Below are 27,549 nucleotides of genomic sequence, written 5' to 3'. Positions count from 1 at the left end.
TACACAGACCAACATGTGCAGTCAAGGACAGAGGAGCTGGGGAGATGGCTCAGTGGTTAAGAACACTTGCTGCTCTTGCAGAAGACCCAGGGTTAGTTCCTGGTACCCCAGCTCCAGAGGGTGGAACACTTTTGGGGGAAGCAGGGAGCAGAGTGTCGGTGTGTAGCCCTAGAGAGAACTCACTATTAGAGAGGTTGGATGCGTGGATTAGGAAGTGGAATAAGAACAGGATCGTGTCCCCTCTGACCCCTGACCCCTGCCCTCTGACCCCTGCCCCTGGATCGTGTCCCCCCTGCCCCCTGCCCCCTGCCCTCTGACCCCTGCCCCCTGCCCCCTGGATCATGTCCCCCTGCCCCTGCCCCCTGGATCCTGTCCCCCCTGCCCCCTGTCCCCTGCCCCCTGCCCCCTGGATCATGTCCCCCTGCCCCCTGCCCCCTGGATCATGTCCCCCTGCCCCTGCCCCCTGCCCCCTGGATCGTGTCCCCCCTGCTCTCTGCCCCCTGTCCCCTGCCCCCTGCCCCCTGCCCTCTGCCCCCTGCCCCCTGCCCTCTGCCCCCTGCCCTCTGCCCCCTGTCCCCTGCCCCCTGCCCCCTGCCCTCTGCCCCCTGCCCCCTGCCCCCTGCCCTCTGCCCCCTGCCCTCTGCCCCCTGCCCTCTGCCCCCTGAAGAGCAGTTCTGGTTCTGGTCTCCATCCTCACCCTTCCCTCCCAACTCTAGAAAGTTTACCTTCTTTTCCTGGAGGACCCAGTCGGTGCTTTCAGGATTCAGCGCAGAGTGCCCGGATGTGAGTTTTAGGACCGGTGCCTCCACCTCTTCTTCCTCTCCCAAGCTTAGACTATACAAAGGCATTGGGACTTCTGCTCTGTCTTTCTCTTTCTGCGTTTCCTTTTCTTCTGAGACACACCACTGACCCTAGAAACAGCGGCCATGATAAACCACACCACGTATGCACAGCCCTCAAACACAGGGGTCCAGGAGTGTCTCCCAGAGATATGAAAGGTCCGTATCTCTAATCTAAAAATCCCTCTCCCTACACCCAACACTAATCAATCACCTGTAGTCCGTCCTGTCTCTAGCTTGGCACTCTTTCTCTTTCTCTCTCCAGGCTGCTGAGGTTTTGCCCAGACACTCTGCCATCTTCTCCACTGCCATCCCATGATTAGCAGTCTGAGAGCCCAAGGCTCTCACACACTCTCTACGTGTACTGTGGTGCTTTCCGAGTCAGAAAGATGCCAAGCCCCATCCGTATCCATCCCCCAGAAGCCCTGCGCTTCCTCCCTCAGGACCACCTCCCTGAGAGAGCTGTTGGAAGAGTCGATGTCACGATCTATGTTTGACTCTACAAAGCTCTAAACCACAGCAGTTGTACTTTGGACCAGAACCTCCTCAAGCACATTTTCACTGGCTTGATTTGAAAGACAGGGAAAAGTAAAAGCCCCAAAGGGATATTAGCTTTGCCTAAGGCTATATACTTTATAGTTAGCAGAGATAGCATAAGGTTCAGGGTAACTTTTCCCTGAACAGAAACGTGTTCCTGTCTGCTGACTCTGATCTATATACTAAATGTGGAACTGTTAAGTGCACATGTGTTAGCACACTAGCGTACAAACAGATATAGTAGATAAATGCACATCTGACCTGCAAGGCACCCAGGTAACTCTGTTGTAACAACCATGCTGTCTTTCTTCTTGGTCAGAGACCTTTCTAGAGACAAGGACTATTTTTGAAATCCAGCATCTCTAGACATTTGATAAGACTAAAGATGCCAGTGAAGACAGCCCTAAGGTAAAGAGTACCTCAGAAACAGCCATGGAAGACTGGAGATGTAGCTCAACGGTAGAGCCTACCTACCATGTGCATGCCTCTGGGTTCCATTTTTATAACTGCCCAAAAGAACCAAAACGCTGATACTAAAAATTCTCCCCAAACACAGAGCATCAGAGGAGGAATCTAGGACACTAGTGACAACAACATACAACAAAAGGCTAGAGCCAAGACGAGCACCCAAAAACAATTACCAAAGCTACTTCCCGAACTCGAGCTGTAGAGACAGATTCCAGGACCCTGGGACCGGCTGAAAGGTCTAGTTCCTCAGAGAAACGTGGAGTCTTCGTGGTAGGAGGCTCAGGGAAGAGGCAGTTGCTAGTTTTCGAGCTACACAAATCAGCTTGCATCTTGTGAGGTAAGTGAAGACGCTGGAGCAAGGGGCTGGTAGATGCAGTACTCTCTGCAGTGGAGAGGGTAGCCAGACACCGGTTCTCCAAGGAGAGGATGTCTGAGTGACGAGATATGTTTCCACATAGCTTCTCTATGGACTGGAGGTCAGGGAGCGTGGCCAGGCACCGGTTCTCCAGGGAGAGGATGTCTGGGTGACGAGATATGTGTCCACATAGCTTCTCCACGGGCTGGAAGCCAGGGAGCGTGGCCAGGCACCGGTTCTCCAAGGAGAGGATGTCTGGATGGACAGATGTGTGTCCGTGTCTTTTCTCCAGGGGCTGGAGGTCAGGGAGCATGGCCAGGCACCGGTCCTCCAGGGAGAGGATGCCTGGGTAGACAGGCACACTCCCACAGAGTGTCTCCATAGCTGCAGGACCATCAACCTATGCCTAGAAAGAAAGAAAAGGTGATGGGTTGTACTAGAAACAGTTCAACTCCATATCCATCTGTTTGTAGCAGTGACATGTAAAAGATAAACAGCGTATCTACCTCTTTTTAAAATTTGATGATGATGATTGTGTGTGTTTATGTGTTGAGAGAGGGAGGGGGAAGAGAGGTGTGTCTGTAAGCTTGGGCACATGTGTCACAGCATGTGTGAGACTAGAGGGCAACCCTTGGGAGCTGGGGACTGAACTCAGGTGGTCAGGACTGCACAGCAAGCACTTTTAGCCACAAAACCATCTTGCTGGCCTTTCTTTTTGGGGGGTTCATCCAGGAAGAGTTGCAAGGGGACAAGATGGGGACAGGGAAAGCAAAAGCTTAGAGGGAAAAGAAAGCCTGGTGTGGTGGGGACCTGCATAGAATCAAAGCTTCAGAGGAGGACATAAGACCATGGAGGCAAGCCTGGGCTACAGAGCAAATTCCAGGTCCATGTGAGTTACACTGACACTCTTTCTCAAAAGAAAAAGTGTCCTGCTTATTCCCCTCCTGTCTCTGAACTACAAGAAAAGAGAGAGAGAGAGAGAGAGAGAGAGAGAGAGAGAGAGAGAGAGAGAGAGAACAATATGGGCAAGCCTGGCACACACCTGTGCTTCCAGAACTTGAGGCAGAGGCAGAAGGATCATAAGTTCAAGGTTAGCCTTGGCTACATAGCAAGTTAAGAGATCAAAGCCACCCTGGAACATAGGAGACTTTGTTCAAAGGGGGAAGGGGGATGAGGTGAAGACAGGTCTGTTGATAAAGTATCCACATGAAAAATAAGGCCCGTTGAGATGTAACAAGAATAAATTAATAAAAAATCTACTAAAAAAAAAAAAGAAAAATAAGGCCCAGTTGTTTATGACTATAATCCCAACACTGGGAGGTGGGTAGATTCTTACAGCAAGCTGGCCAGCCAGCCTGCCAAAAATCAATTGGGAAGCAATAAAGACACCTGATGTGACCCTCTAGCCTCCACCCTCGGGTACATACATCTGCACATGTGCATAGCTTACATACACAAACATGTATACACACACACACCCCACGATAAGTAATAAGGGATATCAGAATTAATCCAAGATTTGTATGTATGTATGTATGTATACATGCATGTATGTATGTATGGGTTTTTGTTGTTGTTGTTTTGGTTTTTTGAGACAGGGTTTCTCTGTGTAACAGCTCTAGCTGTCCTGGATCTCTCTCTGTAGACCAGGCTGGCTCTGAAGTCTGTATGTATTGAGACAAGGTGTCACTTTGTAGGTCTGGCTGATCTGGAACTACTATATAATTTAAGATACACTCTAACTCCCAGAAAGCCACCTGCCTCTGCCTCCTCAGTGTTAGGATTAAAGGCGTATACAATCACACCTGACACAGTCCAGGGTAACAAGCTCTCAGCCTGGGGTGGTGGCCCACACCTGTGATCCCAGCATGTGGTGGAGGCAGAGGCAGGCAGGCAGGCAGTCTACAAAGTGAGTCCAGAACAGCCAAGGCTACACAAAGAAACCCTTTCTAAATAAATAAATAAATAAATATTTTAGTTAACAGAAAAATAAAGACCTGAAATTTTTTTTCCTCTCTAGAGTTAATGGAAATTCTGATGAACTTCTGAAAACTCCCCCATGTTCCAGGGATGACAGCTATTGATAGTTTTAGTCTATCATTCAAACACTTTATGTTTACATACAAGTATGTATATCTGCCTCCACTTCTTACCTCACGCCCCTTTTCTTTGGCTTTGCAACTGGGGCTATACTTGAAACGCTTTCCCGGTTTCAGGAAGACCTGCCCTGTTGTCACCTTAGTGTCCGTCTCTGTTAAGCGTGATGGACAGTCCAGCGAGTTTCTGTTGCTAAAAGTGCTCACAACACCCCTCATTTGCGACAGTCACTCCCTCCTTCCAGGCGCTCTATGGCAAACGGAACCATTCTCCCTGGGCCTCTATCTCCCCACCCTACCCCTCACGCCGCCCCAGCCAACCGGAAGGATTAGGCGGCGCACGGCGCTCGCCCCGGAGGCCCTTTTCCGGGAGTCCAGCCACACAGGTCTCAGCTAGGGCTCTACCTGCGCTCAGGATTTGAAAAGCTGTTCGCAGTGAGGGGCGCGTTGGTTCTCCGCAACAGGGAGCAGAAAGCGACCTGGGTCAGCCAGTGGGAAAGTTGGAAGCAGAGAACGAAAAAGAAGGCAACACCCTAGGGAGGCGCAGAGCACGTCTGGGCAAAGGGAGGGGCCGGACAGTGACCTGGGCGGGGCTGAGGGCGGGACTGTAGCGCTTAGTATCTGCAAATAGCAGCGTTCCGGGCTTGTGCTAACCACACTCAGGTTGATTTGTGCCATTTAGGGATTCATACTCGGGGCGAGGCCAAATTGACCAACTGAGTTATATCCCCACCCAATAGAGTCATGTTCTGATGGTATTAAAAATCCCCCAGAGGCTTATGGGCTAAAATCACGCCAACCTGTGAGATAGCTATGGGAGGTGGTGAAACCTCAAAGTTTCTAATGAAAGGAAGTTAGGTCAGACCGCTGAGAGTGTGCCCGTGAAGGGACTGAGAAAGTCAGGCCCCTTCTCTTCCTTTTGTTTCCTTTCATCCACCATGCCAAATCGAGGTAACTGTTCAGAGCCAATGAGACAGACACTGTTGTTTTCCGTTAAGTTCCCAAACCTCATATTTTCTTTATCTTCACATGCTTAGAGAACCACTCAGAAGTATTTTTTAGATTTATTTTAGATTATTTTAGATTTATTTTCTTTTTAACAACATCGACAAGTGCGTCTGTGTAATAGCCCTGGCTGTCCTAGAACTCTCTTTGTAGACCAGGCTGGCATCGAACTCACAGAGATCCACCTGCCTCTGCCTCCTGAATTCTGGGATTAAAGGCATGTGCCAGCATGCCCGGCTTTTTAAATTTTAGTTTGTGTGTATGCATACATACATGGCTGTCTCCTCCCACCAGGCAGGTTCCAGGCACCAAACTCTGTTGTCGGACCGAGCAGAAAGTCTTTAATTAGCAGAGCCAGCTGGCAGGCCTGGGAAGCCCTTTCGTAAAGACCCTTCCATCTATTAAAATTGCTTGCTGTAGTCCCTTTTATTCCCACTCATTGTCCCCTCCACTATGACTCAACAAACCTCTGTCAGGGCAAAGCATAAACTCCAGGGATATAGAGGGTGTTGGGCTTAGGGAATTTCCAGCAATACCCTGGAGAGGCTAGACTTTGAACCAGGAAGGACAAACTCTGATAAGAAGCCAGTCAGGAATGAAAACACTATTGGTTTCCCCTGAATACTTCCCCCTTCATCTCCAATAACTTTCTTTAGATTTACAGTGTATGTTTCTGTTCTATAACCACCATCAACTTTACTTTTTTTAAAACCACTCTGCATGTGGTTCTGTTACTTATATTTACAAAAAAAAAAAAGGCTCACATACAATCTTAAAGTCTTTGCCTAGAAGAAACAGTAATTAAATTATAGGCTCTGAGGCAGCGTTGTTCTTCATATAACGACTGTGAAAGCTATGCTGTATCTGCTTTTCAGCACTGAAGATATAATAAGCTTTTATCCTCCTTCCAACTCTGGTGTCTGCACCATCTCCTGATATTTATGAGGACCCCTCTAGTTCTACCACATGAACTATTGATGTCACATAGATTTTTAGAAACATGGGTTTTGCTACACTCCACTAATCTGCACTATTTCTCTCCATGTATTCTCTGCATGTATTACAATCTGAGATGGCTCAGAGGGCAAAGCCTCTTGCTGCCAAGACTGAGAGACAGCCTGCATTTATCCCTGGTACCCACACCGGGGGCTGATGGTAGAGGAAGCTGGTCAGAGGATCAGCTGGGTTTGCTGTGTGGGATGACAGAGGGTTGGCCGGACCTCTGGGAAAGAGTATACAGCAGCAGCAGCAGACACTGAGGAAATGCAAGGCACAGGTGGGACACGTAGGGCAGCAGACACAGAGATAAAACAGAGAAGCTCCATTAGCACAGGCAGACATAAACTTCCCTAAGTCACCACGACCCTGGTCTTCTAGGCTTCTATTGCTGTGATGAAACACCACGACCAAAAGCGAGTTGAGGAGGAAGAGATTTATTTGGCTTATGCTTCCACAGCACCATTCATAGTCAAAGGAAGTCAGGAGGGGAACTCAAGCCAAGCAGGACCCTGGAGGCAGGAGCTGATGCAGAGGCCATGGGGAAGGGGGAGGGTGCTGCTTACTAGCTTGCTTGTTCCTCCTGGCTTGCTCAGCCACCCAAGATGGCCCTACACACAAAGAGCAGAGCCCCCCCTCATCAATCGCTAATTAAGAAAATGTCCTACAGGTTTGCCTACAGCCCAGTATTATGGAGATATTTTCTTAAATGAGATTCTCTCCTTTCAGATGATGTTAGCTTGTGTCAAGGTGACACAAAACTGTCCAGCACAAACTGGGAGGTAGTGGTGCACATCTTTAATCCCAGCACTTGGGAGGCAGAGGCAGGAGGATCTCTGTGAGTTCAAGGCCAGCCTGGTCTACAGCTAGAGTTCTAGGACAGCGAGAGCTGTTACACAGAGAAACCCTGTCTCGAAAAACAAAAGCAAAAAAACACTATCCAGCACAATCACTAACTACATTCTAATATTTTCTCTTACACCTGTAGGTAAGTGTAATGTTCACTCCTCACCAAGGAAAACCTTTCTCTTTCTTTCTTTCTTTCTTTCTTTCTTTCTTTCTTTCTTTCTTAAGATTTATTAGCCAGGCATGGTGGTGCACGACTTTAATCCCAGCACTCAGGAGGCAGAGGCAGGCAGATCACTGTGAGTTCGCTGCCAATCTGATCTACAAAGATAGTCCAAGACAGTCAAGAATACACAGAGAAATCCTGTCACAAAAAAACCAAAAACAAAAACAAAAGATTTATTTTTTTTATTATGTATTCAGTGCTCTGCCTGCATGTGCATATGCACAACAGAAAAGGGCACCAGATCTCATTATAGATGGTTGTGAGCCACCATGTGGGTGCTGGGAATTGAACTCAGGACCTTTAGGAAGAGCAGTCAGTGTTCTTAACCTCTGAGCCATCTCTCCAGCCCCAGGAAACTTCTTGGCAACAGACATTACTGCTTTTAATTTAATGGTATAGTCTAATAATGTTTATTATTAGCCCTATAATTATTACAGCACTATTTTCTAGCCTTCTAGCAATAAAAACACAGACACTTATTATGTTTTAAAATAGCCTTGATTTCACTTGAGGCAAGGCAGAAATTAATCCCCTAAACTACCTCCCACATCTCCCTGCCCAGATCCCATGCCATCTGCTTTTAATAATTTCTGTCGAGCTACTTCCCATCCGCAATCCCAAACACTTGCTAATATCCTTTATTTGGGCCAAGTCCTTCATCCATGACAGCATATGCACTGTGCTGGCTTAGATGTTGACAACTTGACACAGACTAGAGCTACCTGAGAAGCCTCCATTGAGGACTCGCCTCTGTTACACTGGCCTGTGGACAGGTCTGTAGGGCATTTTCTTGATTAATGACTGATGTGGAAGTCCCTGCCACTATGGACAGAGCCACCCCTGGCCAGATGGTCCTAGGCTGTACCAGACATCAGGCTAAGCAGACTATGGAGCAAGCCAGTAAGCTGCATTCTTCCATGGTCTTTGCTACAGTTCCTGCTTCCAGGTTCCAGTGCCTCAAGCCCCTCCCCTCCACAAACCCTTTCCCTCCCAAGTTGGTTTGGTCAGTGTTTTTTTGTTGTTGTTGTTGGTTTTTGTTTTTTGTAGTTTTCGAGACAGGGTTTCTCTGTGTAGCCTTGGCTGTCCTGGACTCACTTTGTAGACCAGGCTGGCCTCGAACTCACAGAGATCCGCCTGCCTCTCCCTCCCAAGGGGTGGGATTAAAGGCATGCGCCACCACGCCCGGCTTTGGTCAGTGTTTTATCACAGTAACAGAAGAGAAAAGACAGAATATGCACCATGGTCCATGAGTGTTACAGTCATACAACATACTTATACACCTCACAGTGACAAATAAAATTTAATTAAAAAAAAAAGTGTGGGCCGGCAAGATGGCTCAGTGGATGAGGGTACTTGTCACCAAATCTGACATCCCGAGAGTGACCTCTGGGATCCATATAGTAGAAGGAAAGAAATGATTCTGCAAGTTGTCCTCTGACCTTCATGAAAGTGCTGTGGTAATTACGTGTGTACATACATGCACGCACACATAAATAAATAATAGATACTTGTAATGTGGTGGAGGGAAAGCTTCATTCTCCTGTCCCCAACAGCCATCAATTGCCAATAGCTGCCCAGCTAGGCTTTTACCCTGTGAGATCCTTCCTCGTCTCTGCCAGAGTTTTTGTCTGGCTTGAGCTTGTGGAGGCCTTGTGCATGTAGTCCCAGGCCGTGTGAGTCTATATGCAGCAGCCCTGTCCTGTCCAGAAGACCCATGCCCATACTGACAGTGTTGGGAGCATAATGGCCCTTGCACTCACACATCACTGGGGAAGCCAGGAATGTTAAACATGCAGGGCTGTCTTTCCAAAGAGGTGTGTACCCCATTTTCCCACCCAGAAGGCTGGAATGGAGGAGATTAACAGCCTGGTTGTCTGTGTTAGCCGAAGGGCCAGGCCATAGCATGCCCCCACAACCAGGACCCAAGCTAACCTAACGGTCCAGGTGGCCATTGCATTAGCTGCATGGTCAGGGCCTCCCCAAGGCTCCCACAACTGGGACCAGCGGTGGCTACCAGATGACCAAGACCCGGCCAGACCCTTCAGATAACACATACTCCCTAACGCTAGAACCTGTCTTCTTGGAAGAAGTGACATATACTTTGAGTTGAATTTCAAAGTAATTATGCTTCCTTGTGCACAGGAGAGTGTGTTACACCTGGAAACTTTTCTGAATTGTACTATACTTAAATAGACGTACAATAAACTGCTCGTTGGGGGGTAGGGGGTAGGGGCTAGACTCTAGAAGTCTGAACCAGCACCTGCTGACTAAGTTGTGCTGAACCTCATTTCCTTCTTGCCTCTCTCAGATTGCCTCTGCTAGTCTGGTGGTCCTGGAAACCCCCATATTGACAGCACTAAGTCGAATCATTGGGTTATAAAAACAAAACAGAAAATTAAGAGGGGAAAGTGGGGGGTGGGGGCTGGATTTGATGAAAACACAAATTTTCAAACAATAAATCTTAAAAAGAAAACAAGATGTTTGAATTATGTTATCTCCAAAAGCTCTCCATTTCACAATTCTATTAAATAATCTTTCTGTACAGTTTTCACTTTTTAAAATTATGTATGTATTACTGTACATGGGAGTGCACGACATGTGTTGGTTGGGGGCTGTGTGTCAGAGAGTCTACACTTTGTGGGGTCAATTCAGTTTTTCAGTCTAGGGCAGCCATTGCTGAGGCTCTAACCTAAAGCCAAGTTTTCAACCCTGACTGGCAGCTTTGCCTGGGACAAAGCCACAACCCTGGAGAGGACCTCTGCCTTTGGGTTAGAGAAAGGTGGAAGGCTCACCTAGGAGATTATGCTGCCCCTCAAGCCTGGAGAAAAGACAGTTTTAGGAGGAGAGTCTGTTTTCAGCCAGTCAGACACTGCAGAAAGATGAGGGAAATGAGGGTGACCATGGTTTTCCTTGATGAAAAGATCATGGTAGCAATAAATGAAGGGTGGTTTCAGAGAATAGTGATATAAAAGCCAAATTATGCCAGGTGTAGTGGCTCACTCATTTAATCCTGGCACTCAGAGGCAGAGGCAGGTGGATCTTCATGTGTTCTAGGCCAGCCTGGTTTATAAAAGCAAATCCAGGACAGCCAAAGCTACACAGAAAAACTCTGTCTCAGGAAAGAAAAACAAAAAAAACAAAAAAACAAATTACTTTGAATGCTGTTTATAGCAGGAACGTTCAGACAAGAATAATTTTGACAATATGAAACCTTTAATTAAGGCCATTTTTATAAACAAAGCACAAACAAAATGTTCATACTCCCCCAATTTTCTTCTTCTTTTCTTCTTCAATCTTCCTTTTCTTTAACATATTCTATGTAACCTTTTTATTTTCAACTATGTTCCTCGTCTATCTTGAACAAAGATGTATTGCCCAACATGGTGGTCTACGTCTGTAATCTTAGAACTCTGGTGTTGGAAACTGGAAGATCACAAGTTCAAGGTCATCCTCAGCTAAACAGTGAGTTTGAGGCTAGCCTAGGCTACATGAGTCCTTGTCTAAAATAACAACAAACAAACACAAACCTAAACAAAAAATAGATGGAAATAGATTCGAAACAATGTGAAAGGGGAGAGACTGACAAGAAGACACTTCCTTCCAGATTGCTTTTCTTTTTCTTTCATTTTTTCCCCCAGTTATGTTCTCCGATCCTCTTGATCCCATGGGACTCACACAATTGTTTTTTTGTTTCTAGTCCCTGATCCTTAAGTTCATCCAAAGGGTAGAGAAGACATTCCTCCCATCTACTCAACCCCAATCTTTCCATTTTCTACCATGGACTCCTTGGCCTCTGTCTCCTACCCCCCCAACTCCCTGACTACTCTCACCTTACCCTGGTGGACCTTCATGGCTTCCGGTCTCTGTGCTGTGCAAAGCTTGCTGGGAGCGCCTCCTTTTTGGTGTTTTTGTGTGTTGAGGCTGGTTTGGTTTTCTTGGAACAGCTTCAAGTCCTGGTCTTCCTGTTTCCACCTCCCACGTGCCAGGGTTCCCAGTGTGCACCACCATGTCCACACCTAATGGAGATTTCTGTCTCAAGTGGGAACCCAAAGATTCCACAGGCCACCTATGGAACCAAGGACGGGCCTACAAAACTACCTAAGAAAGAATCTTGTTAGGAGAACTTAGGTTTCCTGCAGATGAGAGAGTAAAACGAGCAAGTGGCAAGAAAGGGGCAATTGTTTAATTCCTGTCACACTCCTCCATCAATTTCCAAATTGTCCTGACATCTTCCTGGTCCCTATATTTTGACTACAGAAGTTTTGTAGTTTTAATTTTATTTTGTTCTTTTTTAAATATTTTATTTAATTTTAATTTATGTGCATTGGTGTGAGGGTGTCAGATCTTGGAGTTACAGACAGTTGTGAGCTGCCATGTGGGTGCTGGGAATTGAACCCAGGTCCTTTGGAAGAGCAGACAGTGCTCTTAACCACTGAGCCATCTCTCCAGCCCCTTTTATTTTGTTCTTATTCCAAAGATTATTGAAGCAGAACCTTGTGCATGCTAATTAGTTTCTCTACCAACAAGCTTCACTTTTCACTCTCAAATAACTGTTATGTCTTTCATCAAAAATTCCTCACTAATCACCGTGGAGTTCTTCCGGCTGCTTCTCTTATGCGAGTATTTACTTGCCAGTCCTTTTCCCCAAGGCCCATTTCCCATGAGTGACAGAATCACCTTTTCCTCGGTAGAGGTCATATGTACAAAAACAGTGGGGAAAAACAAAGCAAAACAAAAACAGTGTATGAGCTTTGAGGTCCAGTGTGGAGTAAAATGCCATTAAGAATAACACCTTCTCATCTGCACTGCATAATGAGACTGCCTCCAGTCACCAAATAAGGGGCTAGAGAGATGTCTCCATGGTTTGCTCTTCCAAAGGACCAAGGTTCAGTTCCAAGCACCCACAATGCTGCTCATAACCATCTGTATCTCTAGCTCCACAGGATTTGGTGCCCTCTTCTGGCCTCTGCAGGCACCAGACACACATGCATTCACATACATGCAAGCAGAACACTCGTACACATAAAAATAAATAAAAGTTAAACAATTAAAAACAAGCCAAAAAAAAGAATAAAGCCTTTTTAGGGTTAAGGATGTAGTGAAATAGGCAGAGTGCCTGCTTAGCATGCAGGAAGCCCTGAGTTTGATCACTTGCACAAATGGGGGGGGGGGGGGGTTGTATGCCTGTGATCCCAACTCTTTCAAGGTGGAGGCGGGAGGATGAAGAGCTCAGGGTCATCCTTGACCACATAGGGAGTAAAACCAGCCTGGGGTACAAGAGACCCTGTCAATCATCATCATCATCACCATCACCATCACCATCATCATCATCATCATCATCATGCCTCTCAATCAAGGTCGGGTAGTGCATGCAATCTTAGCACCCAAGAGACTCTGAGTTTGAGGCCAGCCCAGGCTACATCTCAAGTTCAAGGCCAGCCAGAGCTACAATAGAAAGACCGTTTCTAGTAACAATAATTTCAAAAAGTAAACAAGCAAGTAAGACCGTCTTATCCTCTCATAATTTCTTAGCCCTTACTCCCTGGTATCCTGCTGATCAGCAGTCACCCAGCAGGTTTGTTTTGGTGTTGAGTAAGGACCAAAGCTATGTGTTGTACACTAGGCAGTGTCAAAATGCAGGCAGGCATCTCAGCCCGAGGCCTTGGCAGCGTTCCCAGGCAGAGCCAGCGGTCCAGACCTGGACAGTAGGCATGGACAAGGTGGGAGATGGCATAAGTACGGTGGCTGTAGCCCCCTAGTACCAGTAGCTCCCCCTGTAGCACAGCGCCTGCAGCCCCCACATGGGGGGAGGGCAAGGATGCCAGGCGAGTCCAGCTATCAGTCTTTGGCTCATAGGCCTCAAAGCTCAGGAGGTCCCCAGCGTCACCTATCCCCCCTGCCACATACAACTTCCCGCCCAGAGCAGCCATCACATGACCAGCCCGGGCCACTCCCATTGAGCTCAAGAGTGTCACAGGCTTCTCAAGTTTGGGGTCATAGTGCATCAATGAGTCCAAGTACTGGCCAGTCCCACTACAGCCACCGCTTACATACAGTCGGCCCTCGAGGGTTGCAGCTGCATGGGCAAAGCATGGCGCTGGAAGAGCAGGTGCTGGCCTAGGGCAGAGTAGAACGCACGATCAGGCAACCCAAATGTCCAACTTTATTTCACCATTTATTTATGTATTCATTCACTTATGCGCCCCCCCCCCCCCCGAGACAGGGTTTCTCTGTGTAGCCTTGGCTATCCTGGACTCACCTTGTAGACGAGGCTGGCCTTGGACTCACAGAGATCTGCCTGCCCCTACCTGCCCAGTGTTGGGATTACAGGCAGATGCCGCCATGCCCGATCATTTAATTTTATGTAGCGTTAGATCTTACTAATATGATAGACAGCCTACGCTCTTGCCTTGGCAGTGCTAGGATTACGGGCGGGTGCCGCCACGCCCAGCTTTCCTCTCCCGCTCCAAATCTAGTTTCTCCATGATGCTCCTTTGCCGGCTTACCTCCAGACATTGAGTTCAGGGTTATAGGTCTCCACGGAATTAAGGGCCACACCATTGTCTCGTCCACCCAGGGCATAAAGTTGTCCATCAAATACCGCCAGAGGGAAGAAGCTCCGAGCCTGGCACAAAGGTGCCATCTCCTCCCAGTCTTCTTGACTGGGGCTCCACCTGGACACGATGGGACAAGATATGAAGAAGGCGACAATGGGGGTCTATGGCTGGCTAGATTAGCATTGCCTCTAGCCTGCTCACATGGGGGCCGCCACACATGGAGGATACCTGAGAGTTGAAGGCAGAGTGCTGCTGTGGCTGTAGAAATCCTGTCCCCCACACACATAGAGCTCACTTCCGGTTAGGCTCGCAGCTCCGTGCCGAAAGCGCCCAGGGGCAGGCAGGTTAGGTAGCCGGCACCACTCCACGGTTCGTACCAGACCCATGCCACAGTGAAAAGCCCGGGCCCACCACACTTTGCAAGATGGCTGTCTTCGGTCCATGTCAGGTCTGAGCCCGTCCCCACCAATCACCACCAGTGCTTGGTCAGGCTCCCTCCACCTCTCTTGACCTGGAACTTCCGCTTCTACCATCAGCTGGTACAGCAGATCAGGGGGCAGGGGTGGGGGGAGCCCAGCCGCCCGCACTTTTCGCAGCTCTCGGGTAGACATGCGGCCAAAGCGGACACATCGCAGCAGGGCCTTGGCCTCCGACTCCTGGGTCTCGGGGTTAGCAGCCAGCCAACACCGCGCCGCTATGAAAGCTTCGAACTCTTCCTGTATGTGGAGTTCATCGCTGTCCAGAAGCTCAGCCAGGCACGTAACCGGTAACGACGGGAAAGTGGGGCAGGAAGCCACAGCGGGCAGATGAGTGAGGAGATAACGATGGGCTTTCCCCCAGACGTTCTCCAAGCCAGGGGCTTCCACCATAGGGAACAAAGCCAGGCAAAGGGCGGGGCAGAGGCTTTGTGCCAAGGCTCTCTGACACAAATCCAGGCACGAAGAGCTTTGGTACTGTAGCGCAGCCTGGGCCGCTCGTAGCAATCCTGGCCACCGTTCTCGTACCACGCCAGAGTAGGCAAAAGAAACGAGGAGTCTCAGGTCTTGGGAAGAGATGGTGCGCAGAGACACTTTTGTGCCCTGGGACTCCCGCATGCCACTCAGAAGCATGGCCCCGAAGAACTCACTGCCGCAGGCCAGGGCTACTCGGTGCACTGCAGTGGAGAGGAAGACTGTTGCGAGACAGCTTAACCACAATCCTAACTTGTAACCCAACTTTGACCCAGCCACCCAAGGCCGTAGGCCAAGCCGTGGTATACATTGGAATAGCACGGGATGCTTGCAGCTTTCCTGCTGAGGGAGCTCTGTCTAGCAGGTGCACAGCCTGGATTCCATCCCTGGTCCGGCAACAGATAAATAAGTGAGCAAATGCAGCTTTCAGTCCCCTCCCCAGATTATGATTCCATAGGTCGAAATGGTGACGCACGGAATCTTTGCTTTAACATCTCTCTTCCTCTTTCTTTCTTTGTGTCTGGAGACTGGGTCTCACTATGTAGTATTGCTGGCCTGGAACTCGCTGTGGAGACCTGACATGCGCTCCCATACCCAGCCTTCAACATTTTCAAGTACCCTGTGCTGTTCCCGTGTTAGTGTCTGGAGCACACTTTACTGTCTTAGGCTCATGTCAGTTAGAAAAGCAGTCTTAATGAGTCCAACTGAGAAAATCCCATAGGCAACATTTGCTAACAGGGGACACAAAGCAAGCGATGTGTGACTTCTAGAGGCATCGCTGTGTTGTGTTCAAAACTAGGGTTTTGCATTTGTAGCTTCAAGAGTCTCAGCCGTCAGTCACCCTATCGGACTAGCTATGCCCTGCCATGGTGGCATGGTGGCATACTTGCTGTTCTTGCAGAGAACACAGGTTTGGTTTCCGCTACTCACTTGGCAGCTCATAGTCACCTGTAAGTCCAGCTCCAGGGGACTGGACACGCTCCTCTGGCCTCTGTAGGCACCAGGCACACACGTGGTGCCCAGCACACAGGCAGGCGCTCACACACACTTAAAATAAAACAAACCCTTTAAGAAAAGAAAGAAGCCACCTGTGGTGGCGCACGCCTTTAATCTCAGCACTCGGGAGGCAGAGGCAGGCGGATCCCTGCGAGTTCGAGGCCAGCCTGGTCTACAAAGCGAGTTCAGGACAGCCAGGGCTACAAAGAGAAAACCCATCTTGAAAAACCAAAACAAAAACAAAAACAACCCCCCCTGCCCTCCCCCCAAAAAAGAAAAGAAGCAAAGCAAGCAGAGGGGCAGGCAAGACGACTCAGCGGATAAAGGTAATCGTCACCAAGACTGATGACCTGAGTTCTCACCTCGGGACTCACATGGTGGAAGGAGAGATCTGCTTCCTGCAGGCTGCCCTTTGACCCCGCACAAGCACAGGACTACCAGAACGGTGCGCTGCTCACATATACACACAAACACACACATTCTCACACCATATGAATAATTACAATTTTTTTAAGTACAGAAGAATTTAAAAAAAAAAAAGCTTGGGCTTTGTGTCTAAGGCTGTGTAACCCCAGTCACATGGAGGCCACAGCAGGAGGATCATGAGGTCAGAGCCTGCGTGGCTGCTGGGCTGCAGGATGCAATCAAGACCAACCTGGGCAACTTGGTGAGACTCTTCATCCAAATCGAAAATAAGACCGAAAGCAAAAGCTCAAATATCCTTGAAAAAGATATTTTATTATTTCAGTTATGTTTATGTATGTGTCTCTTTCTGTGGGTATGTGCATGGGAGTATGGTTCCCAAGGAGGCCAGACAGTTGAGACCTGCAGTGTGGATGCTGGGACTTGAACTTGGGTCCTATGGAGAACCGCCAGGAAGAGCTTTTAACCATGCCATCTCTCTAGCCCCTCCTTTACTTTAAAAAGCTCATATCCATCAGTAAAATGCCAACCAGAAATGAGATAAAATGCACATAGCAGCATATTAATTATTAAGCCAATATGATGAATGTTTGTGTTAATTTTTGTTTCGTGTTTGAAGTATTTCATGATAGAAGAGGAACACTCTGCTAGGAACCATCTTAGTCAGCCTCAGAGTTCCCCGTGACTCATACAGATTCCAGGCTCTTCGGTGATGGAATGTGTACTTCTCAAAGGGAAACTGATATTAATGATGTTTCCTTTGTTTTGTTTTTTTAGCAATAGGTGCTTCCCAGACAGCAAACATCGATTATAGCTTCCTAGTTTATGTTACCTGAGAAAAATCTACATTCTGGAAAAAAAATGAGCTAAACCTGCTCAGCTTTCCTATCACCAACCAATGTTCTCATCTGAGACTCATTGTGAAACGTCTCCCTCCCTTTCCCTCCTTCCTGTACCCTAAGATTTAAAGCGATGGGATCCCACACAGGGATGTGAGCATGTTTACATTCCCAACCTTAGTGAGAAGGTTATCACTATTAGGGAGTTCTACGCCATCACCCTCCAGCGAGTGCCGTGAGAAAAGCGGAAAGCCTTTAGACACAGCGTTCCTTCTGGAGGCCCTCCAGCAAGCACTTCCTGGTTGTCTCAGAGTCAACCGAGGCTGGCCTTGAACTCATGTCACTCCTCCTTTCTCAGCCCCCTAAGTGTTACATACACATGTAACGAGGAGCTACTGGATTTCTTTTTCATTTTGGTTTGTGAGATAGGAACTCACAACGTAGTCCACACTGGCCACTGGAGCCCAGGCTAGCCTCTCGTTCAGCCTCCTCAGTGCTGGAATTACAGGCATGAGCCACCACAGCTCAGTTGATTTCTTCATTTGAAAATGATTAGCCCTGAACTAGGAACTCTCTAAGCAAATCTATTGTTAACTCTAAACCTTGTTGGTCACATGCAGACTCCATTTCCCAGGACAGATGCATCTTGGTACATCTGGGAGAGGGGCCAGGCTGGAGTCTGCCGCCAGAGGCAAAAACACAGCTAGGAAAAAGGACACATTGGGAGACCTGAACCAACTTGCCTCTTCTTCGCCTTTTGCTGTGTGCTGAGACGATGCCAAGGGGCCCTGGCTAATCTGTTTGAGTCAGTCACTTTCTCCTTGTTTTGCTGCCATGGACTGTACTCTAAGCCCTAGCCAGCTGGCTGGAAATCCTACCTACTAGGCAAGAAAAAAAAAAAAAGGGCCTTCAGTTCAAATCAGTCCAGGCATCTAAAAAACAATTCAACTGCGCATGTACATCTTTTGGTGGTGCTGGAAAAGCACCAAAAAGAACATTCTTGCTGAAGCAACCATACAAAACTATTTCACAGGGCTGAGGTGTGGCTCACTGGTACAGTGGAAGGAAAGCCTTAGGTACCATGCCTAGCGCGACTAAACAAACAAGACCCTGCAGCATGCATTCTTGGCAGTTGCCCCACAGGCCCTCACCCCGCAGGCGGTAGCCCTCTGCCTCCAGCTCCCAGTCGCACCCGATGCCCTCTCGATACAGACGCGCAATGCTGTGCAGGTTCTCTCTCAGCTCCTCTGCCTGGCTGAGCTTCTTTTCATCTTCCCTGGCTTTGCCAAGCCCTCCTGGCCTTAGCCGGGCCGCGCTCTTCACCCGGGGCGCCCCCAGCGCCTCGGCAGCAGCCAGCACTTCGTCCTGCGGGGCGGGACCCAGCACTCCCTCATAGGCAAAGGTCAGCGCAGCCTCCCAGCCCCTCGGGGTCACGTTGAGGCTGAAGCCAGGCTGCTGACCACCGCCCATCATCAGTCGGCCTCGGAAGAGGCTGCTAACTGCGGCCAAGATGACCCGGTGCACCCCGTATACCTTTCCCCCTACTGACACCTCTTCATCCAGCAGCAGCTTCTCCTCCCGCAGCCTCTGCGCTTCAGCGAAGAAGTGCAAGGGATGCTCCACGCTGCACAGCATCTCAGGCTCTGCTGAGTCGTCGTCATCGTCATCCTGTTTCCTCCCTTTCACCAGGGATGAAGCTGGAAAGGGAAGGTTTCCTGAAACTAAGCGGTCGGGGTTAGGCTCCGCCAGAGGAAAGGAAAGTAACCCAGGATCCTCATCGGAGGAAGAAGACGACCAGGAGGAGGAGGCTCTTCGGGCCGGCAAAGGGAGTTCAAGACTGTTCTGGATAGGAAGGGAGCCGTGCTCCCGGTCTGAGGAAAGACTTGCCATCTTCAAGAAGCTCACAGCTCACAGTGAGATCGCTGCAGGTGACCAGGCATGAGAGAAAGATGCCCGCCCCCGCCCCCCCCCCGCCCCCGCAGCTGCACTCAAAAAAGCAGAGCTGTCTTCAATTCAGCTGTCAGCCCCTCACTCCACCCCAAGTGACGCACTGACTTTGGAATAGTGGGCTTTACAGAGCCAACACAGTGTTCCCCAAGTGCAGCAAAACCGCAAACACCTGTAGCCATCTAGGCCAGGGTCAGCCCCTCCTTTCCACTTGCTCTTTTTCAGTCCCACGCAGGAGACACAGGCTTCTGCTTGCCCTCACTTGAGTTCCCAGTCTGTTTAGATCCCAGCAGTGCCCCAATTTGGCTAATTATAGCTAGCCTGAGGGCTAAACCCTTTTCTCCCAGGGCTGGAAGCTGACACCAACCCACGAGGCCAAGTCCTGGGATGACTTCCCCCTTCCACCTGTAGGTCACAGGGGTGTGCTGAGTGAGGGGAATTGCAGGGCACAGGGAATGCAGACACGGGGTGCAGTGAGCAGGCCAGAAGGGTTGTTCTCACAGCAGGTGGCTGGAGGAGACAGGAAACTGGGGAAGGAGTCTGAAAAGTCTAGACTATACCACACTGGAGATTTGGCTCACCTTCCTCCTTAGTAGCTGTGGACTTTGGGGAGTGGAAAAGGAGAGATTCCCTTATCCTCTGCCTGACTTTGTCTCTGTTCGAGGAAATAATTGCTGTACCTCCATAACCCCGGAGAGCTGAGCAAAAACCTCCATAGCAGCCTAACACTTTACACATCGGTGAAAACCAAACTGAAGGAACAAATCAAAGTTGTATGTTTTTGAAAACTGGTTTTAATGGATAACATGTATGTAACCTGCCCTGCCCTAGCGTCCCGAACGTCCTGTGGCAACCTTGTGAGCAAAGGGATTACAGGCATGTACCCCCAGCATGGCCAGGAAATGGAATTCTCATGGCTCCTGTCCTTCCCTACCCACTGGGCCATGCTCTAAGAGTGAACTCACCAGCTAGGATTTGCTCCAAGTGTCTTCAGAAAGAGGAAGTTTATATCAGATTTTTAGATATGCCTCTAAACCATAGGAGGGAACAGAAGTGAGGCTGTGAGTCCAGTTGGACCAGTGACGCTCAAGGATGATGGTGTCAGCAGGCTGTCCCCTGAGGAAAGCCACCATGCCCACTATCAGTGTGCTTTTATTTTTCATTTATATAAAAGGGCTTAAACTGGGCATGGTGGCACATGCCTTTAATCCCAGCACTCTGGAGGCAGATCTCTGTGAGTTTGAGGCCAGCCTGGTCTACAAAGTGAGTCCAAGACAGTCAGGGCTACACAGAGAAACACTGTCTCAAAAAACCAAAACAAAACAAAAAAACAGGGGCTTAAAAATAAGTCTTTACAATAATACAAGATTGAGGCTGGAGAGATGGTTCAATGTTTAAGAGCGCTTTCTTCTCTTCCAGAGGTCCTGAGCTCAGTTCCCAGCCCTGTGTCTGAAGTTTCATAATTTCACTTCTGCTCCAATGGATGTGTTACTTCCAGCCTCTGTGGGGACCTGCACTCCTGTGACCACACCCACATGCAGGCACACTCATATGCACACAGTTAAAAGTAATAAAAATCAATCTTTTAACAATAGAAGTTTCAAACTTTTTTCCGGCATGGGCATCTTTGAGACAGGTCTCATTGTGTAGCCTTGGCTGGCCTGGAACCCATAGAGATTTGCCTGCCTCCATCTCCCAAGTGCTGGGATTAAAAGCATATGGCTCAAGTTTGAACTCTATCACAACATGGCTAAGACTGAGGTCACTATGCTAAATGAAACAAACCAATTATGGAAAGTGTAGCTCAAAGGGAGTAGAGCAGCAGAGGCCAGAAGTTGGCCTAGGGAGGCCCAGGGATGGAGAGCCAAGGTTTAGGGTCTACAAAGTTGCAGTTTGGCCAGGTGCAGAAACTCTGGAGGAGGGTTGCTTGACAGGAAACTACTTCACACTACTGAGCTACACACTTGAAGTAGAAATGATAACTTTTGTTTTGTTTTGTTTTTTTGTTTTTTCAAGACAGGGTTTCTCTATGTAGCCTTGGCTGTCCTGGACTCGCTTTGTAGACCAGGCTGGCCTCAAACTCACAGGGATCTGCCTGCCTTTGCCTCCCAAGTGCTGGGATTAAAGGCATGCGCCATCATGCCCGGCCTGATGATAACTTTTGTATGTTTTCTCACAGTTAAAAAAAAAAAAGATCTAGGCCAGACATGGTGGCCTTTAATCCCAGCACGCAGGAGGCAGAGGCAGGTGGATCGCTGTGAGTTTGAGGCCAGCCTAGTCTACAAAGCAAGTCCAGGACAGCCAAGGCTAACACAGAGAGACCCTGTCTCAAAAAACCAAAAAAAAAAAAAAAAAAAAAAAAAAAAAAAAAAAAAAAGAAAAGAACAAAAGAAAAAGAAAGAAAGAAAAAGATCTATTTTTATTTTAATGTTCAGCCTGCCTCTGCCTCCTGAGAGCTGAGATTAAAGCCATGCACCACCATGCACAGCTGATGAAACATTTTGATAGATATTTAAAAAGTATATAGCAAGCTAAACCTTTTGTTCCAAACAGGCCAGGGGCCAGGATGGCCTGAATGCCTGCCATACAGCACCAACACATACTAGATTAAAATATAACATATAGTTTTCAAAGTATCGCTGACCTGGCAAGAACGTTAGTGATTTTAGAAGTTGCAAGCAAAGGGGAAGTGAGATCTGAGCTGCAGGTGTACTCTTCACCCCAAGGATGAATGCTGGCTCCTGGTAGCCTGGAAAACTGTGTGTGCATCAGGGATGAAAGCCAGGGCCCAGCAAGGGTAGAGGATCTAGCAGCAGCCACTGGTAGTAATCCTGAGTGGAAGAACCAAAATCAGGCATATCCTCAATGAGCTAGAAGAAAGGGCAAGAAAGTCTCAGGTGAGAAACCACACTTACAGCCAGCCTTTATGGGACTCTGCTGCCCGAATACATGCATAGCCTAAGAACCTCCTGACAGACAACTAACTACTACTGACTGCTAAGGGCAGAGGGGTATCGAGCATCTATCTATAAGAAGCAAACGCAAACCCTCCCTCCCTCAAGAGACAGATTTCCAATTCAAGGTTTGTTTATTTATTTGTCAATACAGTATTCTGCCCACATGTAGGCCTGCAGGCCAGAAGAAGAGGGTACCAGATCTCATTACAGATGGTTATGACCACCATGTGGTTGCTGGGAATTGAACTCAGGACCTTTGGAACAACAGCCAGTGCTCTTAACCTCTGAGCCATCTCTCCAGCCCAGATTTCCAATTCAAATCTCAACATGTTTCCCCCATAGATTCTAAGTAATGGAAGTGGGTGGAAAATAAAGTCACAAAGCACATTAGCAGGAAGGGCGTGGCCAGGAGGCGCTGTTCTACTCTGGCTCAGAATCCCAGCTCTCAGGAGGCCAAGGTAGGAGGAGTGCCACAATTTCAGGCCAGTCTGAGCTGCAGATGAGACCTTAGTCACCGAATTGGTCACTAGATATGACTCAGCAGTTAAGAGTGCTTGCAGAGGACCCAAGTTCAGCTTGCAGCATCTATGTCTGACTGCTTATGACCTCTTGTGGCTCCAGATCCAGGGGCTCCACATGTGGGGGTTACATGTGTGCACAATGCTGCCACATGCACATAGACATAAAATAAACCCATTAGTCAAGATGTCAGATAGGAATTCTATTCTAGCCCGTCTGGTTGAAATGTTTAGATTTATTTATGTGTATGAGTGTTTTTGCTTTCATGTGTGCACGTCCACTATGTGCATGCCTGGGGCCTGAAGAAGACATCAGATCCCCTGGAAGTGGGGTTAGGAAAGGTTGTGAGGCACCGTGTTGGTTCTGGGAACCAAATCCAGTTCCTCTGGAAGAGCAGCAAGTGGTCTTACCCACTGAGCAATCTCACAAGACCCACTATATAACTTTTTAAAATGAGGTTTCTGGTTTGGTTTTTTTTTTATAGATTTATTTATTTATTTATTATGTATACAGTGCTCTGCCTGCATGTACACCTGCAGCCAGAGAAGGGCATCAGATCACATTATAGATGGTTGTGAGCCACCATGTGGTTGCTGGGAATTGAACTCAGGACCTCTAGAAGAACAGTCAGTGCTCTTAACCGCTGAGCCATCTCTCCAGCCCAATTTGTTTGTTTTTTAAATCACATTTATTGCATGGGAGAGGGGCATGCACACACCATGGCTTACACATGTAGGTCAGAGAGAACAACTTGCAGGAATCTGCTCTCGCCTTCTACCTCTTGGGTCCCCGGGATCAAAAGGCTTGGCCACAACTGCCCTTTCCCATTGAGCAAGGTCACTGAGGTGTCAACTGACAGCATAAGGAGGCCGCTATCTCAGCAATCAGACTTCAGGCACTGGGCCACAGGAGGGCGGTGTCGAGGAGGCAGGTCTGTTTAGGGGGTGCACCAGGATGCACAGAGGTTAAGGAGAGCAGTTACCAGGAGCAGTTTCTGGACTGCCACTCTGCCAGGGGTTTGAAGAGGCCTGCCGAGTGACGGGAAGACTGGACCAAGTCACCAGGCCTGGGACAAGGGGGGAATCCAGTCTGGCTGGTGGCTCACAGTATGTGAGGTCTCTGCGCAGCCCAGGCTTGAGGCTTGGGCCCATGTCTTCAAGGAAGAATGAGGCAGAAAAGGAGGCTAAAAGAAGATGGCGGCCTCGGACCCCAGCCTGCACCTCCCTCCAGGCACTGGGCCTTCCAGGTCAGAAGCGTTTGCTTGCAGTGTGTACCAGCAGATCGTCACCCTTCTGGTTTCAGAAACTGCACCTTTGGTTTCACTGAGACTCTAGGTACTGAGCCATTCCTCATTAAGATTGTAAGTGCACAGCAAAGCCAAGAGAACCCCGATCACTTGTTTTGTTAAGCAAACGTTTTCCCTAGGCCCTGAGCTGGTGATAAACTGTTGAATTAGATGTGGTCTGAGACTTGGAATACTTTCTCCTAGTAGAGGGTAAAAGCCATGTAAGAAAAAATTAACAACAAAAAGAAGGCATTCTCATAAAAGTCCTTAAAAAAAAAAAAGGTCATGAGTGTGTGTGCCTTCTTATGTATATGCTACCCACATGCAGGCAAAACCTGTGAAGGCCAGAAGAGGGCGTCGGATCCCCTGGAAATGAAGGTGCAGGTGGTGGTTGTGAAAGGCCAAATGTGATGTCTGGAGACCAAACTGGGTCTTCTGCAAGAGCAGCAGCAAGTGCTCTTAGCCACTGAGCCATCTCTCCAACCTCCTAATAAAATCTTTTACTAGAATAATAATTTGATGAATAATAGCTAACAATTATTGCTAAACACTATATAAAATGAAGTGTGCTTTCTCTCTGTCCAAACCATATTATACAGTTCTATACTTTATGTATAGGATACAAAGTATTTTATAGAAATAATTTATGAACATATATAAAACATGAGTTTATTGTATATGCGATAACTCCCAAATCTAGATGTTGTATAGTCTAGCAGTTACATGCATGGGTATATAGGTCCGGAGTGTTTGAGGTTTCTTTCTTTCTTTCTTTCTTTCTTTTTTTAGGTTTTTCGAGACAGGGTTTCTCTGTATAACAGTCCTGGCTGTCCTGGACTCTCTTTTGTACACCAGGCTGGCCTCAAACTCACAGTTATCCGCCTGCCTCTGCCTCCCAAGTGCTGGAATTAAAGGCATGCGCCACCACACCCGGCTGAGTGTCTGAGGTTTCAATTCTGTGACCCAGAGCAAGGCCCTGACTTCATGTACAAGCCTCCTTAGTAGACAGCTGGAAATAGCAACTTACTTATTTGTTGTAAAAGAATAAATGCTCCAACTTTGCTGCTAAAAACAAAATTTCCTGTTTTATTATCACTAAAACTACATTGTTGAAACAAAAGTTAGGAGACTAGACCCTGCAGCTAAGCAATCACTTTTTGTTTATTTGTTTCTTTTTTTGTTTTTTCAAGAGAGGGTTTTTCTGTGTAGCCTTGGCTGTCCTGGACTTGCTTTGTAGATCAGGCTGGCCTTGAACTCACAGGGATCTACCTGCCTCTGCCTCCTGAGTGCTGAGATTAAAGGCATGTGCCACCACTGCTCGGAAGCAATCACTTTTTAATTATCTTAAAATAAGGGTTATGGCCCTCAGTTAAGATTTCAAAAAACAAAAGTCTAAATATTTTCCCAAACTTAATTCTATTAACTAAGGCCTTGCAACTCAAAACACATGCCCAAATCCCCAATGACAGGCAATAGTCTTTGGGGTTGCTGAAGGAAGATAACCTCCTAGTCCTAGTCACACAGAGCTGGCTGACAAGGCCACCTGTGACACAGACAGCCGTGCCCAATCCCTCCTAAACAATTCAGTCTCTTTTGGTCCCTTCTGTAAAAAGTATGCGCATCTCAAGATGGGGAAAGGTTAGCTATGCTTCCGAATGATCAGGTGGGATTTTGTTTCCATCCTAGGGCATCCTGGGCGCAGAGCAGAGGCAGAGCGAGATCCTGGGCGCGGCAGGAGTTTAGAGACCAGGAGCTGGGCCTGGAGGGTGGGGCTTAGAGGCTGGGGCGGACCTGCCAGCTGGCTGATGTAGGATGCTGGAGCCCAGGGTCCGCCCCTGCTGAATCACGCAGTGGGACACCTCTCTGCAATTCAAAGAATCAATAACAGTGGACCCCAAGCATTCCCAGAGAAAAGAACAAGAAAATGCATTCCATCCACTAAGGATACTTTTATGGTTGGCTAAGATGCAGTAACCAACATTGGAAAACAGTTGGACCTGGGAGCTGGCTTAACATTTGGCTCATCTTCCTTTTTAATAACTGTGGGATTTAAGGGAAAAAGCCCTTAACTGCTGTCTGATTTTGCCCTCGTTGGTGATATATTGCTGTACCTCCTTAACCCCTGGAGGGTTAAGCAAAAACCTCCGTAGCATCCTAACATGAAACATCAGTGAGGAACTGAAGGTGCTAATCAAAGTTGTATATTTTTGAAATCTGTTTATTATAATTATCATCATCAGCAGCAGCATCATTATTATTATTTCATACATTATATCCCAACTGCAGTTTCCCCTCCCTCCTCTCCTCCTCTGTTTCCCATCAGAAAAGGGCAGGCCTCCCAGGGTATCAACCAAACAAGAAACACCAAATTACAATAAGATTATGCACATCTCCTCACAACAAGGCTGGAGGCAATGCAGTAGGAGAGAAAGGGGCCCCAACGCAGGCAAGGCTCCGGCCCTGCTCACTGTTAAGAGTCCCTCAGGAGCGAAGTCTGGTTTTAATGGATAATGTCTTCTATGTACCCTGCCCTGCCCTAGAGTCCTATACCTCCTGTGTCAGCCTCCTGAGTGAAGGGATTACAGGCATGTACCCCCAGCATGGCCAGGAAATGGAATTCTCATGGCTCCTGTCCTTCCCTACCCACTGGGCCATGCTCTAAGAGTGAACTCACCAGCTAGGATTTGCTCCAAGTGTCTTCAGAAAGAGGAAGTTTATATCAGATTTTTAGATACGCCTCTAAACCATAGGAGGGAACAGAAGTGAGGCTGTGGGTCCAGTTGGACCAGTGACGCTCAAGGATGATGGTGTCAGCAGGCTGTCATCCCCTGAGGAAAGCTTTGAACTCTCTCTCCCACATACACCCCAGCACTCAGAGCTGCCTCCTCTGTACCAGCTGATACTTTCTTCATACTCCACCTTGGAACTGAAGTCGCCTCTGGTCTCCAACATGCATATACACAGACACTTACACAGTGCCTCTCCACAAACAACAGTAACAACAACAACAACAACAACAACACACACACACACACACACACACACACACACACACACACACACGGGTTTTTCTCTTGTGGTTGTTTGCTTGTTTTTAAGCTCTAGCAATATCTAAAAGCCTCTAGGGCCCCAGGCCTCAGCCTCTCAAGTACAGTCACAGCCCTTTGTGGTCTGCACTCTGGCAGGAGAAATGGAGATGGGGCTCTTCTTATTTGTCCCGTCCAGCAGGACCAGTAATTACGGGGTTGCGAGGGGAGCCATACCTGAAAGATGGGGCGGAAAAGAGAGAGGCGAGACCAAGTAGCGTTCCTATCAAGGTCTGTTTATTGAATCAAAAGCAAAAGCTTATATGGGGTGGAGGCAGGGCCTAAGCAGCACGGTGGGGGGTGAGAATGCCTCCAGATGATGCCATCAGGGGAACATCCTGTGGTTCATCTCAGAACAATTCCTATCTTATCTTAGCTAACTATCTCTCGGAAAGTCCCGAGCTAACCTGCTAAATAACATCTGCAGGGGGTGAAAGGAGGAAGTTAGCTAACCTGCTAAACAACATCTGCAGAAGCTGAAAGGAGGAAGTTATGCAGAGGCAGAAAGGAGGAAGTTAGCTTTGGAATGGGGCATCAGTATTTTTCCATAGCCAGTGGATTCTTTTAGCCTTGAATAACCCTGGGTTGGCTCCGAACACTTATTCGTTCTTATTCGAACAAT

At 48.1% G+C, this 27,549-nt stretch overlaps 2 protein-coding genes across 7 annotated transcripts in view; both read right to left on the bottom strand.

Moving 5' to 3' along the window:
- TEP1 (telomerase associated protein 1) overlaps positions 1-4,877 on the bottom strand; it is a 46,243-nt gene extending 41,366 nt beyond the window's left edge. For 2 of the 4 annotated variants that reach the window (XM_084768026.1, XM_084768029.1), the window contains exons 1-3: positions 4,701-4,877; positions 2,018-2,605; positions 726-911 (exon numbers count right to left, since the gene is read on the bottom strand). In XM_084768026.1, coding sequence (XP_084624152.1) covers positions 726-911; positions 2,018-2,581 — 750 coding nt within the window. In that variant the 5' untranslated portion in view covers positions 2,582-2,605; positions 4,701-4,877. Of the gene's footprint in view, positions 1-725; positions 912-2,017; positions 2,606-4,436; positions 4,563-4,616 lie in introns of those variants that run through there. The other 2 variants (XM_084768027.1, XM_084768028.1) reach the window with 2 other exon arrangements.
- A 5,682-nt stretch (positions 4,878-10,559) lies between these two features.
- KLHL33 (kelch like family member 33) lies at positions 10,560-19,375 on the bottom strand. 3 transcript variants are annotated; one of them, XM_084766956.1, is made up of 5 exons: positions 18,285-19,372; positions 14,154-15,078; positions 13,875-14,042; positions 13,419-13,485; positions 10,560-11,384 (listed from the first exon to the last, which is right to left on the bottom strand). In XM_084766956.1, the coding sequence occupies exons 1-5, from the start codon at positions 19,021-19,023 to the stop codon at positions 11,169-11,171; spliced, it is 2,115 nt and encodes a 704-aa protein (XP_084623082.1). In that variant the 5' UTR covers positions 19,024-19,372; the 3' UTR covers positions 10,560-11,168. The 3 variants fall into 3 exon arrangements, with proteins under 3 accessions (XP_084623082.1, XP_084623081.1, XP_084623083.1); XM_084766955.1 differs by lacking the exon at positions 10,560-11,384 and having other exon boundaries at positions 11,532-13,485; positions 18,285-19,375; XM_084766957.1 differs by lacking the exon at positions 10,560-11,384 and having other exon boundaries at positions 11,532-13,485; positions 18,667-18,807.
- Between the last annotated feature and the right edge of the window lie 8,174 nt (positions 19,376-27,549).

This window comes from Acomys minous (assembly GCF_964271855.1).
Source record: "Acomys minous genome assembly, chromosome: 18".
NCBI lineage: Eukaryota > Metazoa > Chordata > Mammalia > Rodentia > Muridae > Acomys > Acomys minous.
Note: the sequence above shows the minus strand (reverse complement) of the source record. Positions and strands in the feature narration are given on the sequence as shown.

Coding starts and splice junctions, on each gene's coding strand:
- KLHL33 (XM_084766955.1), bottom strand. CDS start 19,023: ATGGCAAGTCTTTCCTCAGACCGGGAGCACGGCTCCCTTCCTATCCAG. Junction 15,079..18,284: donor AGAGGGCTACCGCCTGCGGG/GTGAGGGCCTGT, acceptor TCTCCACTGCAG/TGCACCGAGTAGCCCTGGCC. Junction 14,043..14,153: donor ACTCTGCCTTCAACTCTCAG/GTATCCTCCATG, acceptor CATCGTGTCCAG/GTGGAGCCCCAGTCAAGAAG.